The sequence below is a fragment of the Calidris pugnax genome, unplaced genomic scaffold, assembly GCF_001431845.1.
Source record: "Calidris pugnax isolate Ruff unplaced genomic scaffold, ASM143184v1 scaffold38, whole genome shotgun sequence".
NCBI lineage: Eukaryota > Metazoa > Chordata > Aves > Charadriiformes > Scolopacidae > Calidris > Calidris pugnax.
The window spans coordinates 12,824,180-12,840,528 of record NW_015090995.1 but is presented as its reverse complement, the minus strand read 5'-3'; the positions used below and the strand labels follow the sequence as shown (position 1 = coordinate 12,840,528).

The 16,349-nt window shown below is 44.1% G+C and overlaps 2 protein-coding genes across 2 annotated transcripts in view; both read left to right on the top strand.

The window, feature by feature from the left end:
* PGK1 (phosphoglycerate kinase 1) lies at window positions 1-13,009 on the top strand. Its single transcript, XM_014955193.1, has 11 exons — window positions 1-157; window positions 2,444-2,494; window positions 3,603-3,758; window positions 3,877-4,021; window positions 6,139-6,242; window positions 6,955-7,074; window positions 9,159-9,273; window positions 9,569-9,748; window positions 10,303-10,480; window positions 10,750-10,848; window positions 12,533-13,009. Exons 1-11 carry the CDS (start codon window positions 93-95, stop codon window positions 12,571-12,573), a joined length of 1,254 nt encoding a protein of 417 aa, XP_014810679.1. The 5' UTR covers window positions 1-92; the 3' UTR covers window positions 12,574-13,009.
* Window positions 13,010-16,101: 3,092 nt separating this feature from the next.
* Window positions 16,102-16,349, top strand: part of AMOT (angiomotin) — a 66,335-nt gene continuing 66,087 nt past the window's right edge. Inside the window, exon 1 of the mRNA XM_014955241.1 lies at window positions 16,102-16,239. The gene's annotated coding sequence lies outside the window, so the exon portion shown is untranslated. The remainder of the gene's footprint in view (window positions 16,240-16,349) is intronic.

The following is a 16,349-nucleotide window of genomic DNA, read 5'->3' as shown; positions in this document are numbered from 1 at the left end:
CTGGCTGCCGGCGGCGCTGGCGGTCGCTGCGGCAGAGCGCGGGTGGCGGCGGAAGAGAGCGGAGCGTGAGTCGGTCTGAGCCAGGAGCAGCCATGTCCCTCTCCAACAAACTCACCCTCGACAAGGTGGATGTGAAGGGCAAGCGGGTCGTCATGAGGTGAGGAGCTGCGGTTCGACGCGTGTTGAAGGGAGGAACGGCCCGTCCCGGTCGTTCCCGTGGCCGCCGCCCCTGGTGCCCTTGTCCCCAGGGGCGGCCCTCAGCACTGGCCGGGCCCCGTCGGGAGAGCGAGAGGCCGCGGGGGTGGAGGGTTGTCTCCCGGGGATGGAGAGGGGTGGGGGGCCGCCCGCGGCCTCCCGGGGCCCGGCGGGCCTGACTTATGCCTCCCCCCGGCGCTGGTTCCGGGCCGGCCTTCCTGCAAACCCAAAGCGCCTTACAGTGAAAAACTGGAAAAGCGGCTGCGGTCAGTTCCCCAAATAGAACAGTAATTCTTTTTGCAATGAGTCCAGTCGCGGGTATTCAGCGCGTCTGGTGTAAAACCCTAAAATGGGAACTCGTGGCTTATTTATGAAACATCAAGGCCTGCTGAAAGCCTGGTGTTGGAATTGCTGCCAGATACTGGAAGATAAGGGCACATCCTGCTCGAAGTACTCTTATTATGGGATTCTTTGTCCAAGGTCAACGTAATATGACTAATAAGTGGCTGTTACTTTGCTCGGTGAGTAGGCAGTTATAGCAAAATTACAACTTCTTTTTCCTGTAGTCTTGTCTCAGACAACTTGATCTTTTTATCTTGTCTCTCAGTCGTCTTATTTTGAAGTAGTTCCCTAGAAATTTGATTACCAGAAACTAGCTCCCATAATGAGTACTGAAGAAGCTGGCTTAGAATTTGCATGCACTTCCTAAAGCTGGTACAACAAAAGATCTTTTTATCTTTGTAACAAGTGTGAGGTTTTTGCCATCTGACTGTTTTTTCCTTTTCTGAGTTGTATTACAGCCCTGTGTTGGCAGCGGGTGGGTTAGCCAGCTCTTAGTCTCTGATAGTTTAATGGACGATCTGCCTTTGCAGTTCTGTGGTGGGCTGCTAAAACCCAGTGAAACAGCAGATGACGTACCAATCTTTGTGTTTCCCGCCTGCACCTCATTTCCTTGAAAAGAGTCACCATGTGCTCTCAGTACTAGTAAAATTAATACTGTTTTTTTTCTCCTCATATTCATCATAATTTTGGCATACTCATAACCTGCTTATCTTCCAGTCCTAATGCTGAAGAAAAGTTGGCAATGGGGAGGAGAAAGGATTCAAGGGGAGCTCAGATTTCAGTTTTCGTGCAATAGGGAATAAGGGTGAGCTGGGTTTTTCTTTTGTAGCGCTGATGCCTCTGTAAAGCAAACAATTCTTTTTTTTTTTCTCTCTCATTTTAGAATAATAGCACGATAATGGTGCTCTTCTTTCCCCTTTCTAGAATTAGTCCACTGTACTGTGAGGCTGCCAGTTCAATTTCTTTCTGCTCAGCTACTCCTGTTCCGCTGGCAGCTTTTGTTGTTCTTTCCATCTGTTTCTGGTGCTGAGCAGGCTACAAGAGAAATCAAGCAACTTCCTGAATTATGTTGCTCTTTAATATAGATACAGAATGATGAAGGTTAAACTGTAACAGCATATTTCACTTTCCTTGCTCTGATACGCTGTTACAGTTGGTTAGATGTTCCCTCCCGTAATTCTGTGAGTAATTTCTGCCTTTGCTGTTACGCAACACAGCTTCCTGGGGCTGCTTGTCAGCACATGGGCACAAGGTATGCTGGTGAGAAACGGCTGATGAAACTCCTCCCTTCCATCCCTTCATCCGGCATGAGTAGGGAAGTTACTTCTTGATCCTCCTTAGGTCTTCCAGTGGGAATGTGGTAAAGCCACAGCACTGGGGTACAGAGGCATTAAAGCTGCAGAGAGCGGAAATTTGAAGTTGTAGGCAACAACTGGACAGCTTCCTTGAGCCTGCCCGCTTGCTGTAGTGGTCCAAGTATTTTAGAGGCCTCATTAGAGATCACAATGTCAATTTTCATTATTTGCCTCCCTTCCCTTGGAAGCCCCTAGTTGCTAATCATGTTGTTTAAAATGAAAAGGTTGTGGGGAGCTTGTTCAGTCTCAGTTTTATTTCCTGCTTCAGCATCATTGCTACTGCAGTCATGAGCGTTAGGATGTATTGGTGGCACAGCTTTACTAAGTTATTCAGCAGATGTTTGTTCTCCGTTTGTGTTCTGTCATTACAAGAAGCAATGGCTAATAATATACTGATTTCAAAACAGAACTTATGTATAAGACTGCTAAAAAAGTTACTGTAATTGTAACATTGCTTTTCCAGCTAGCACCTTTACTGGCAGGTTCCCTCACTTTTTGTAAAAGGTATTCGTTGAGTATTTAATGTTATTTCTTTTTTCTATTTTTTTTAGGGTTGACTTCAATGTTCCAATGAAGGACCACAAAATAACCAACAATCAAAGGTGAGCCATAATTTCCATTCCAGGTGGAAGCCCCAAAGAATGTTCTTGCTCTGATTTTAGCCCAATTGTGTTAGCAGCACCTGCAGTGCTGCCATGATGAAGCTGTCATTGCTCATACTGGAATACTAAGGTGTCTCAAAGTCCAGCAATTGTTAATTAAAACCCTGTAGCTATTAGCAAACTACACTATCTACAAGGCTGCTTCTCACCATAGCTGCAAGTCCCTTAATTGTAGAGATTCTAAACTTCATTACTTAAATGTGGATGAAGTGTTATGACCGTTTCACAACCACGTCTCTTTGGCTGTGTGTGAAAACTTGCTGTATTTGTTGGTAGTATACAAAAGACTTTCTGCGTCCTGGTTACCCTGCGGTTGTGTGAGCTCGTTGGTTAATGTCAGAAAAATTGTTCTAGTGCAGTGTATGAAGACACAGGGTTTAGAAAGTGATATCAAATATCTTGCCTTGCTTGTCTGTCACTTGCAGGCAGATGCCAGTTTTGTTCACCACAGTATGCTCACTGCTCGACATTCCCATCACCTCTTTGTTGGTTCAGGATCACAGACTAAACCAGGAAACCTGCTAATGTTCGTGTGTCCTGGCATTTCTCAGCTACAAGCAATCAGCAGATCTTAGATTACAAAATGCATTTTACTTCTATGTCCTACGTCACAGGGAAGATAACAGTGAAACATGAAAAAATGCTGGAATGGAGAATTTTGCTGAAGCTTTCTGGACCGTGTCACAGTTCTTAGGAGAGGAGGAGGTTGGGTTAGCTCTGCAGGGAAAGCTGTGCTCTTTGGGATGTGGTTAGTCTCCCAAACATTTGCTCTAGCAAGGATAGGACTGGCTAAAAAGCCCTGTCTCCCTTTTGGAGACTTACTGATGGTGATGCCCTGCTGTCTTTTGATGAGAAGGAGGCTGAAATGTGTGAATGCCAGAAGTAGGATGGACTTCTTAAGTAATTGTTCTGCCCACCTTTTGTGCTCCATTTCTTTTGTCATTTTTGATGAACAACTCCAGGGCTGTTGTGTAAGTGGTCCCTAAGTCTGCTTGCCTGCTAAACTCTGCTTGAATCCTTTGTAATTTGTTCTTCTCTGCCATTACAGAATCAAGGCAGCGGTTCCTACCATCAAGCACTGCTTGGATCATGGAGCCAAGTCAGTAGTTTTGATGAGTCACCTGGGTCGCCCGGATGGTGTTCCCATGCCTGAAAAGTTCTCTCTGGCCCCAGTAGCTGTGGAGCTTAAAGCACTCATGGGCAGGTGAGGTAGAAGAGCAGTCCGGCGTGCACCAGGGCCTCTCTGTCGGCAGACCTGGATGCTTTCCTGTCTGCAAGGAAGAGCCACTGGTGGGCTGACAGTGCATATCTTGTATTTGCAGGGAGGTCTTGTTCCTGAAGGATTGTGTTGGTCCTGAGGTGGAGAAGGCCTGTGCTAATCCTGCAGCAGGCTCCATCATCCTGCTAGAGAACCTCCGATTCCATGTAGAAGAAGAAGGAAAAGGGAAGGATGCTTCAGGGAACAAGGTGAAACTTCAAGTCTAACTTCTGTGCATCCTCTTCTAGTTGTACTGCTTGTTTGCTGCAGATTGCCAAGGAGCCAGCAGCCTAAAATGTTGCTTATGAATTTGCTTTCAGAAGGATGGAGATCTTTAGTTCAACATGTCCGATCATTTGTACAATCACAGAATCACAGAAATGCTTTGCAAAAGTTTGAGCGAAATGCATTGAATTTCCAAGATGAAGCAGCTTAAGTGAAAGGCTATAGATGACTCTGCTAAAGGTGGTGTAGTATGTAAAAGAAGGAAAAAGGAGCAAAACAGGGCTGTCCAGGAAGTTGGTTGCTGCTTATTAGGTTTTATTTTGGAATGTCCAAAGCAAAAACTAAGATTTTTTTTGGAGATAGTATCTTGCTACTGGGGCCATAAGAATGACATGTCTTGGTTATCTGGCTAATGTTTAATGTTTAAACATCCTGCAGCATAGGGATTATCAAACCCTTTTATAAGACTGTCTGGCCTTATGAGTAGTCATCTAGAACCAGGCTTCCGTGCACCTCTGACATTTTCTTGAAGGTCAGGAAGAGTGCTTGCTCTAGACAGCTGCTTTTCTTAGCGATGGTGACCCCGTTGAGTACACAGGCTTTGGCTGTTTTCAGATTCAGTGCATGGAGTGGAATGCTGATACCGTGTTGTGCCCTTTATGGGCTGACACAGGATGCCTGTAGCTTAGAAAACTAGCCCTGAGAAGTAGTAAGCCTTTGCAGATGGCAGTGAGAAATTGAGTAAGCCTGGAATTATTCTCTACTAGAATTGTGTGTCACTGAAAGCCGGTGTGGTGGCAAGGAGAAGAATGGGGCAAGAATTTTATTTGCTTTAGGAAACAGTCCCCTGGTTTTGTGCATTTCTGTAATTCTCAGGTTATTTAGCTGGGTGTATGCATGTGGAAGCATGCATTGCAGTTGAGCACAACAGGACAGGTGGTGTTAACAGGCCTCTTTCTCGTCCTCATAGTGGTGAAAGTCAGTGCTATGGAAATTGTGATGCATTACAAAACTGTAGATTACTAACTGTTTCTTAGAAACTCTGGTTTTCTAAAGCAGATCAAGTGGTAGCTGTTCCTTCATTCAGAGCCTCTTGTGTTCCGCTTACAGATGTTACTGTTTTAACAGGAGCCCTTCATGTGTAAAGCCAGGCAATTGACCAAGTGAGGGAGCAGTTGACAGCATTGTTCTATAATCTGTCTAGTTTGGCTTGTCTTCTGCTCAGGCTGTGTGAATAAAAGGGCACCCAAAGCTGATACCTCTCTGATATATATATTTGAGTACCTTACTGCCATCGTCCCTGTGCTGTTGCATCTGGGTGCTAGCAGAGGCCCCAGTTGGGCTGGTGAGTTGATAAAGTAGAAAGGCACTTGGAGAGGTGATCGCCTGACTGCCAGTCTGGGCTGTTGTTCACAGCTGCTTGCTCTTAAAGTAGGCCTGAGCAGTCACTGACTGGCAAAGTGAGCTCTGATGTCTTTTTGTGGTGGGAAAGAAAACTGAACTACGTGACCAGTCCCATGAGGACTTTGTAGGATGCTTGGAGGATTGGAAAAAAAGTCTTTTAAAGGAAATGCCTCTGTTCTTGCCCACGACACGCTAAGCTTATCTCTGGCTTTCTGATATTGGCTGCTTTCACTGTGGCCTCCAGTTTCTAAATCAGTCCCTCAGGAGCTCATCCTTTTACCTGTGGCACTTGGAGACACCCTTTCTTTGTTCTGTAAGTGAGTGTGAGTTTGTTCACTCTCACCTCAGCACTGCATCGTCTGTACACACCCATTCTGTTACCTGTGTCCACCACATAGACCTGGAAATCTTGAAGAGAAACTGAAAGGTTGGTAGTGCTGGGGTTCATTCCTGCTCTGTTGATGGACTAGAAAGCTGAAGGGGGAACAGTCCTTAGGCCTGTAATAGCAGTCTCAGCGAGTTTAACAGGGAGTTTAAATCTTTTTGTTGCTCTTACTGGACTGGGGGACTGGAAGAGAGCATGAAGTCCAGTGATCCACAGGATGAACTGATGATTTTTCTCTAGCTGACCTTTCTTTGCTTTGTGTTTACAAGTCAAATTTCTGTCTTTGACTCTAGTCATTCTTTCTCTTTTTAGATCAAGGCTGATGCTGCAAAAGTGGAGGCTTTCAGAGCCTCTCTTTCTAAACTGGGAGACGTCTATGTCAATGATGCTTTTGGAACTGCCCACCGAGCTCACAGGTGTGTATTCATTTTCCTTCCTCAGGCTGAACTGTGGAACAATGTCTGCCATGCAAACACATACAGCTTTGCCCCCAGTGAGTTAACTTCTTTTTGGGCTTATTCCATTATCATTCTGCTGTGTTTAGTGGAGGTAGTTGTCAATAGCGTGTGCCTTTTCCTTTTCAAGTTTGCCTCTGGGAACAGGAGACAGCTGAACTCTTAAGGCTTGAATTGACTTTTTAGGTTTTGAAGGTACAAAAAATTACTTGCTTAGGATTTGTATAAATTGTCCTGCAATTACAGCGGACCTCTTTTCCAAAAGATTAATAGCTCCAGATTGATTATTCTCATGGAGTGTGTTTAGATATCTGTACTAGCAAACTGTAGCAGTCCTCTTTGGGTTTGATTTCATAATCCACTGTTATGGGAAGAAGATACCTCTGCTCTTGCTATGCTTATTTGTCCCTCAGCATTTTGGATCACTAGTTAACACTATACATCTTGCATATCAATATGTCTATGCAAAAACAATCTCAGAAGGTAAGTGTATACAGCCATCTTAGCAAACTATGAAAACAAAACCCTTGTGTTTGTTTTCATGCAGGTGGTAGCTATTCTCATTGCTGCAGCTGACTAAATGATTTACTTTACAATGCTGTGAGACACAGGGATGTTTCGACCTGTACTGATAGAAAATTTTTCCTTTCCTCACTCCTACTTTATTCTGCAGCTCCATGGTAGGTGTCAATCTGCCTCAGAAGGCTGCTGGCTTCCTGATGAAGAAAGAACTGGATTATTTTGCTAAGGCACTAGAGAGTCCGGAGAGACCCTTCTTAGCAATTCTTGGAGGGTAAGACTCAAGAACATATTGACTCCAAATATCTCTTTAACTCCTGTAAGAAATGAAAAGTTATTTTGGCTTGGTTCAAACAAGTGCTTTCCTTTGGACTGTACCTATGGTTCAGATTTGTAAATAAGTCCTGAAATGTCTGTGAGATGTGGATTAGAGAGGAGCTAACTGGTATGTCCCCTCCTGTGATGATACTATCAGAGTCTGCTCATCAGACCTCCTGACCTCCTACATTCCCCAAATTGAGATAGTCCACAGCAGTTTGTTGTACAGATGAACCAGAAGAGCCGATAGATACACACGATGGCCCTGAAACATTGTCAGTGACCTTTCCTCCATGGTTCAGAGTACAAGCATCCTGCCAGCTCAGCACTGAAAGTTGACACGATCTGTCATTATGCAATGGTTACCTACTGTAACTGGATGGGCCTCTGCTCTTCCTCAGCAGCTAATGTGCAGAGAAACTTGGAGGTACAAACCCAAGTGACTGCTTGTGTGTAGAAATGATTTCCCGTTGCTGCCAGTTCTTGTCACGTGTACCCAGTACTAGCACTAGTTCTGTGACAGTATTTCAGTTCAGCAGGTGAATTAAAATACTTTCTTAAGAAACACAAAGCTTGGACACTGTAACATTCATGTGTTCTTGATAAAAGTACGTGGTTTATTCCTGCTTTTTGCACCCATAAATGTGCTTTTTAAGAATTCAGTTCTCACAAAGTTTTAAACTTCTATGACCTTGGCTATACTGAACAATGCTTTTTTTCTTTTTATTAGTACCCTTCCAAGGTTTACAGCTGCAGGTGATCCATCAATAAGTGCTATACACTCCTCATTGCCTTTGATGGAAGTTGCAGGTATATCACCAAGGGAAAGCTTGTTAGTCACCTTGTCAGATGTTCGAGTTAGAGAAGCAACTAGGATGGCCAGAATGTTAAAATACCAGGCCTATTAGTACAGTCTGGAAGTGTCATAAATCTGATGGGAACAAAATAACCTTTTTTGAGAGGTGCATAACAAGGGTGACCAGCATGTCTAGGAGCTTGATACTGAACTTATTTGGCCAATGAATGCCGACTGCATCTTAGTGAGTCATGGGAGGAGCTCTGAGAGCAGTTCAGAGACAGAAAATGAGTTTATCTGTTTGAAAGCACCACCATTCCACTGGCGGTGCAGCTGCTTCCGAGGGGGGACAGCAGATTGAGCGACTCGTGCTCAATTGTACCAGAGGGAAGTCACGGTTGGAAGCTGCAGGTTTGTTTCTGCTTATATGTAACAAAAATTGGGCATAGAAGATGAACTGAGAACACCTGTTCTAACAAGTAAAGTGGAAATGAAATGCGAAAAGAAAGACCGTGTGCAGGAAAGCAATTCAGTGCCAGGTGCAGGAAGTGCAAGGGAAAGAAACAGAAATCTCATTCACCTTCACATCTCTTTTTGCCTGGAGCTGTACCTGGCAAGATGGGCCCTGCAGGGTTTTGCTATGGCTCTGTCCCATCCTGGCAGTGCTTCTTTACCAGCTCAACTCCCATGGTGTAGCAACATTAGCAACTTCACAGCATAAACTGGGGCAGCAACCAGTTCATGCCAGAGCTCTCCATTGTCATGAAGGTTGGATTTGTAGAGGCAATAGATATTCCTTATGGTTATGTCCAAAAGCATTTTATTAATGGAATTCCTGTCATTTTCCCTGTTCTAGAGATGGGAAAAATGAAGCAAGAAGAGGAAATGGTCTTGTCCAATGTCACCAAGCAGAGCATGGTCAAACTAAGACTATAATGCAAGTTTCCTGAGTGCCAGCCTAGGTTTAGCTCAGGGTTTTCTCCTAAGGTCTTTTATGGAGCTTTCTTTCAGATAACAAAAAAAACCCCAAAAATCCATACGTAGCATTAAGGAGGGAGACTTATGTCTGTTTACTGACAGAAAACTTGTATCTATTTACTGCCTCTTCTGCCATTCCTATATAAAGTAAGAACGTCCTTGTGAGGCTTCATGCTGTCTTAGCTAAAGATTACTAGAGAGTAAGTTCCGTCTGAGGAGTTTTGGGCACTGGCTACATTATTCTTTTTCCTTCTCTCTCTCACCAGAGCCAAAGTTCAGGATAAGATCCAGCTGATCAGTAACATGTTGGATAAGGTCAACGAGATGATCATTGGTGGTGGAATGGCCTTCACCTTCCTGAAAGTGATCAACAACATGGAGGTATGAAAACGTGTCTGCTCCTACTAAAGAATACGGTCAGAAAGTCCCTTAATATATTGTGATATTGAGAACTGGCTGTTTTGACTCTCTGCAAAAGTAGGGAGCGCTGAGAAGTTACTTGAGAATCACTTTGCAAAAATCAGATTGCTGCCAATGTCTAGCAATGTGCTTTAAGAAAACAGTCTTTCCAGAATTTCTGTCTGAGCAGTTTGGCCTGACTGCTGCTTTTTGTTTCTGTAATGACCCGTAGTTAAACAAATGCTTCTCTCTTACTTTTCCCAAACAATTTTTCTAGATTGGCAACTCTCTATTTGATGAAGAGGGATCAAAAATTGTCAAGGACCTGATGGCCAAGGCAGAGAAGAATGGTGTGAAGATCACTCTGCCTGTTGACTTTGTCACTGCAGACAAATTTGATGAGAATGCACAGACTGGGGAAGCCACCGTGGCTTCAGGCATTCCTGCTGGCTGGATGGTAGGTTTTAATAGGCAAGGGACTAAGAGAAGTAATAGGCAGCAGTGGGGTGGGAAGAACACATCTTAAAGGAGTATAAAGAATAATTGTGATCCTTTGCAAATGTTTCTGAAGGCAGTCAAGCTGTGTAGTGTGTTGGTTTAATGCAATTGAAGCCATGTTGTTTGTTGTGAGATTTAAGTCTAAAGTAGCTTTTGTGATATTTGGATTAAAACAGCAAAATTCTTTTCAAACCTTCAGATCTGAATGCAGGAGAAATCCCTTTTATTTGACAGGAATTTAAGTTGAGTTGGCAAAAGTTTCTAACCAAGGCTTCAAGCATCTGACACTGATTTAAAAATGACTTATTCATAGATACATACCACAGCAGACTCCACCCTAGTGGAGCAGCTGCTGGCAAATCTTTCTGTTTCTCAGCATTCAGTGCACACACAGAATCTCTTGCTTCATATCTGGGGGTTAGGGGTGGGCTTCTGAGGATCCCAGCTAGACATTGGTGATTTGAGATGAGAATTGGCAATAAGTGTATCTGTGGCTTCTCTTACTTGTCTTAGGGCTTGGACTGTGGCCCTGAAAGTGTGAAGAAGTTTGTTGAAGTTGTGGGAAGGGCCAAGCAAATTGTGTGGAATGGGCCAGTTGGTGTCTTTGAGTGGGACAAGTTTGCCAAAGGAACCAAAGCCCTGATGGACAAAGTGGTAGAAGTAACTGGAAAGGGCAGCATCACCATTATTGGTAAGTAGTTGTATGTGTTTGTTCTTGTCTTTCTAAATGCAACAAGGAAGCTTCTGCTTGCCAGTACCATGTTAAAAATCCTTGTCAAATTGTTTTCTTTCCTCATGTTTTCATCTGTTCTTCAGCGTGGAGATAGGGCTTTAAAAATTGCTGTATGTACCTCATGCTGAGCATTTGTGAACAGTACCAGCCTGTAGCAAGGTTATGGCCCTCAAGCTGAACAAAAGCTGAGTTTCCTGTGTGTCTCATTGATTTTGTTTGTACTACAGGTGGTGGAGATACAGCTACTTGCTGTGCAAAGTGGAACACTGAGGATAAAGTTAGCCATGTCAGCACAGGAGGCGGCGCCAGCCTGGAACTGCTAGAGGGTAACTGCTCTTTTATCTTAACTTGTTTGAGCAAATCGGGGAGTTCCCTGTGCTCTACCATGTGTTGATTCAAGAAGGCACAACAATAGAATTAATGTCTCTTCTGTTCCACCATGTGGAGTTGCAGTAGCTTTTGAGCAATGAGGAGCTCATACTCTTTCGTGGTCCTCCTAGAGGGAGAGAGGAAAGAAAATGGAGTATTCTTGCAAATAGCTGAGTCTGAGGACAAAGTCCAGAAAGCAAAAATTCTGGAATAGAAGATAAAATGGCCTTGAGAGCGGGCTCTCTTTTGTAGATCATCCCGAGACATGCTAACCAGACTACTTAAAATGCCCAGTTTCTGTTAGGGAAATCTCATCAGAATAGTCTCGAATTTTTGCCAGAAGTCTCCTTTTCAGCACATTGTTTGCAGTTCCCTGGTTTTGGGGAGCCCTCTAGTGATCACACATGAACCTGCATGAGGGTGCTTTGAATTCAAAATGGTGAGAATCTACAGGATTCTTTTAATGAGTTACATTGTACTCTAAATGAGTTTTCATTTCCTCTGGTAATTAGCTGTTTCCCAATATGGGTAAATTATCTAATGCTGTCAACTTCTCTGTAGAAGAGAAACTGCAATAAACTGCATTGCAGCTGTTGGTTTCCAGCAGTTACACGTGAGACAGAGCTTTTGTTTCTGTTGCCTAGGGAGTGAGGGGAAAGGGAAAGAATGCCGATGGCTAGAAGGAAACACTGTGCAAACGATTTATTCAAAAGGAAAACTTGTCTAAGTTTTGGCCCAAAATGTGGGTTTGTGTGTGATCTTTTAAAAGTAACGGAAGTCTAGCTAATTAGAAAACCTGAAGATGGAAAAAAAAAAAGGGCAACCCCCTCCCCAAGCCCCCAGCAAACTAGCACATTGTGAACAGTGTTAAAATTCAGTACTGCCACACAGCTTGAGCATTAGAAGGGAGGTTTTCTGAAAAAAAAAAAAAAAAAAAAAGCAAAACCAGAATGATCTTTCTTCGTTACTAAGGTACAAAAAGCTAAAAATGCTTTAGAAAATATTGCACTTCAATAATCTGGTCTCTCATACTCAAAAGATGAGCATATTCCTTGCTTCCATCAATTGGAATGAGCCGTGTAAATAGCTAGACCTCGATGTATTAGTGAAAGACTTGAGACTTGTAGGGGGCTTTGTTTCTTAATTCATTCTTAAAATTTCCACCACACACAATAATTCTATTTATGCACCACTAGGGATTGAAGAAAGAATGCAGCAACTCCCTAGATCCAATCAAAAAATCTGTTTGCCATCAAACTTAATGGAAAAAGACCTTAGGTGTTTGGATCTGACCCTAGCAGAGACTTGGATAGAAATTTACCATTATTGTTAATTGAGAAGTGATGACTGTAGTATGGTAAGAATCTGTCTGCTGGCATAGGAGTGCAGCTGTGAGCTGGGTGCTTGCTCCAGCCCTAAAAGGTATTTACTGTGCAGAACAGTTTTAAGTGTAACACATATGCCTTAAGAGCCATGGTTGTCAACAGGGAGTGTGTGTAGAACCAAGTTCTTCCATATTTAATCTACAATTTCTAATTTATTTTTTATATCTGTTTAAATGTTGCTGTTGCGAGTGTAAAACTTAGTTGTTGGAGGGCAGAGGGGTTCTTAACTTTATTGGTATTTTTTAACTGCTAACAGGTAAGGTTCTTCCTGGCGTGGATGCCTTGAGCAACGTGTAGAGAACAGAGTATCGCCCCATTCCCCGGTCCTGTGCACAGCCCCTGAGATTCAACACTTCAGCGCTTCTGTATTTCAGCTCTGCGACAGGCAGATCACAGAATGTAAACCGAAACTGGACAGGGTTTGAGGAGAAGACAGCAGAGATCTTTTACGACTGCAGTTTACATGATGTGGATTTGTCCACCGTTATCCCACTTGAATTAACGTAGTGCGTTTAAACTGTTGTTGTGAATTTAGAGTGTATATATTTATATTTTGCCTTTTCAAAGAGATTAATCCCTGTTAGACATGTCTGTTTCTCAGAAGGGAGTGCACTGTAGCTTCAATGTTCTTAGTAGGCATTTTCATCACTTGACACGGTTCAGAAACAAGAGGGGACTCCAGTTTTTTGGAGGCTGATTGTAATAGCTGCTGAATAAACATATTTAAAGTGCTCCTGGTTTGCATATGGTCCTTCTTTCTGATTTTTAGAATGGTCTACATGAAAATATCTTCCTCCTAGCATCAGGAGTTGGAGGTATTTTTTCTTTTTGCACTACTTAAAAATAAAAGGATATTTACAAATATTATAGCTAGTGGATCTATAACCACCCAGCCATCATCAGAGTAAAATTTGTTGGCAAGGAAGTGAATTGTTTCAGATGTGCCATTATATAAAAACTTCCATGCTATCAAGTAATAAAGATGAAATTTTGAATCTGGAAGTCTAGTTAAAAACATGCAAATTTGAAAGTGTTTCTCATCTAAAGAACTCACCTCATCATAGGCAACTAACATATCTAATCTGAATACAAGGCAAACTGAAGACAGAGGCAGGTAAAACCGAGTTGCAGGCAAAGAGAACTGCAATGCACCATTGCTCAAATTTGGGGTCTTAGAGCACTGAAACTAGCACAGTAAAACTACGCAGTGTTACAAGCATGTTGTGTGTGTTACAAGCATGTTGCAGAACCACAAGTGGTGTCAGTGGAGCAACACCAGCATGGTGCAAATGTATAAAGTTGGGATTTCCATTTTGAGTGTCAGGCATTTGCTCCCGTGCTTGCTGCAGGACCCGAATATGAGCACAGGGTGTCTCTAAACCAAACCCAGGACTATGCCAAACTCAGACTGGCTTCTGAGCATCCAACAGTGTGTTCTGGGTTATGTCAGCAATCACGGCTCTGTAAGAGCCACAGGAAGATGCAGTGCTCCAGCTGAACTGCTTGTGCATCTTCCTGCCTGGATCACAGAAAAGTAAGTGATGTAAAGTAGCAATTGCCTGGTTTTATTCCTTGTGAATTCCCAGTGGGTTTGTTAGGGTGCTTCCCAGGAGGTTTTGAGGTAAGCAGTAAGCCACAACACAGAATATGCTTTTAAGTTAATTTCTATGTGTGTATCTAATACCAAAACAAAATGAAAGCATGTGTTATAAACAGACACAGCCTATTTGCCAAATTTTACTTGGTCATGGTGGGACACAAATTAAAACCCGATAGCACTGAAGTGTGTGGAATATATACTCATTACATTTTACAGATAAAAGTGACTACTGCAAAGAAAAGAAACTAGAAATAATGCAAATGATGGCAGCGCTGTGGTTTTTTCCTCCTCCTCCCCTCCTTTGTAAATCTCCCAAGCATTGTCCGATTACGCATGAATGATGCAGATTTTTGCTAGGATTGCTTGCTCGCTGTTGCTCATGTTTTCCAGGCAGGGGTGCAGACCCCCGACAGCTGCAGTAACGAGGCAAAGAAAGGAGTAAGCTTGTCGGCCACAAAAAGACTATGGATTTTGGAAATCCAGTGCTACAAAAACAAACATTCCACCATGTTTTATAACAGATCATTCTTGTCTGGTTCTGGCAAACAAGGCCCCATGACAGCATGGCCCATTTTAGTGTCACTCTTACACCTCTGTGTTGCTGGATTCCCATGGAGCAAAACCAGACTCTCCCTCCATAGCTTCTTTCTTGGTGTTTACAGTGAAAGGTTGGTGTGTGGCCACAACCTCTGCTGGGGTTTTTCCCCTTTTCACTGAAAGCAGCAAAACAAAGCTATCTATAATCAGATAGGGCAAGGAGCAGTAATGCCCCGTGAACACTTACAAATATTTTTCTATTTTTCCACCTGGGTTTGGATTTTTGCTACTCACATTTCAAAATGTCCTTTTGTGTCCGCAGGGCTTGTTTTAACTAATGCGATGTCCAGGTCTGTGTGCTCAATACAGCAAACCTTGTACAGCAAAGGCCAGAGAGATACTCAGCTTTACGGGTTGTGCAGAAAAATGGATGAAACGTCTCCACTGAGGCAGCAGGAGCTGTACACTTGATGACGAGCAGCTGATCACTTGAGTGACAGTTTCCAGATTGGCTTTTTTTTTAAGCTTTCTCTATTAATATTTTTTAGCACCTGGCTATTGCAGTGATAAAGTACTCTTAAGGCATCTAGAGGTTTCTTCTCACTAAATTTGACATCCTCTGGAGTCACACTTGTCTTCCTAGATGATTTTTGCATGTGTTCTGACAACTCTTCAAGACGCATGGTTCTGCTTTTACATTTTTATTGCTTTTGTTGAGAGTGTTTTCTGGGCAAGGAACACTGCTTGTTAGAAATATTGTGGAAGATACTAGAAACAAAGCTCTTGCAGAAAGCTCATGATGTTATGAAGGTAATAGATTTAGCACATAAGTGGACTGATAATAAGAGCCAAGTAAGATAAAAAATGAAGAGCTTAAATTATAAAAAACTTCAACATGAAAGCTTTTAAATTTGTTGTCAACAAAATAAGCTCCTCTTAGGCCGAAATATATGAGGTCTCATGCTCATGTCTCCCTGTATAATTTACAATCTACTGCTAACTGCAGGAGCTAGAGAAGGTGTTTCTGTATCATAAAATGTGCCATCAATGGTGCCTGAAAAAGTTACTTGTAATGGCAGTCACCCCTTAGCACTGGTGACTTGGTCACGCACAGGGACGTCAGCCCGGATGTGGGAGAGGGCACCCAGGGCTTCCTTAATATTTACATCCTAAATCTTTTCAGATCTGCCTGCTTTTAGAATGTCAAAACTTTTCGCTACAGCTCTGCCTTTGTGAGGAAGGGGCCCTCCTGAGGGCAGCGGCCATTTTGTGACGGTGGGGAAGGCATCCCCCTCTCTTGGAGGGAAGGATGAACGTCTCCCTCCCCTCTTTTTCTGTGTGTTCCCCTTGATGCCTGCCTTCTCGATGTGCCTCACAGCCCAGACAGTGTTTCACAGAGGACTTTTGTGCCCTTAGTCCCCTGTGTGTCCCAGGCCTGCTGGAGCGGAGCTGCCTCCACGGCCACCTCTCCTCCACCGGCCGAGACGTGAGGATTTAAAGGAGCCGAAGGAGGCGGCTCCCTCCCGACCCAGGGCCGACCGGCGAGGGCTGTGTTCCCGCTCAGCACCCGGGCGGTGAGGCCCGGCCCGGTGAGGCGGCGGCGGGGCGGGAGGACTACACTTCCCGGCCGCCTTTGCCGGCGCCGGCCCAGCGGGGGATGCCGGGTGCCGTAGTTGCAGCCGCCTGGTGAAAGTTAATAACTGAATCTGGGGTAGGCGCTTCCCAGAGCTCCTCGGTGTCTCTCATTGCCATGCCGGCTTTGTCACCTCGGAGGGAAGAGGAGCAAGATGGATGAGCGGGCGGCCGCTGGGGCAGGCGCCCGCGGGGTAAGGAGCCGGGTGCGGGGCGGGGGGGGCTGGGGCCGCCGCTGCGAGGCCGGCTGGGTGAGGGGAGCGCGGCTGGCTGCTGTCCCGCCGGCCCCTTGCGACGGGGGGGG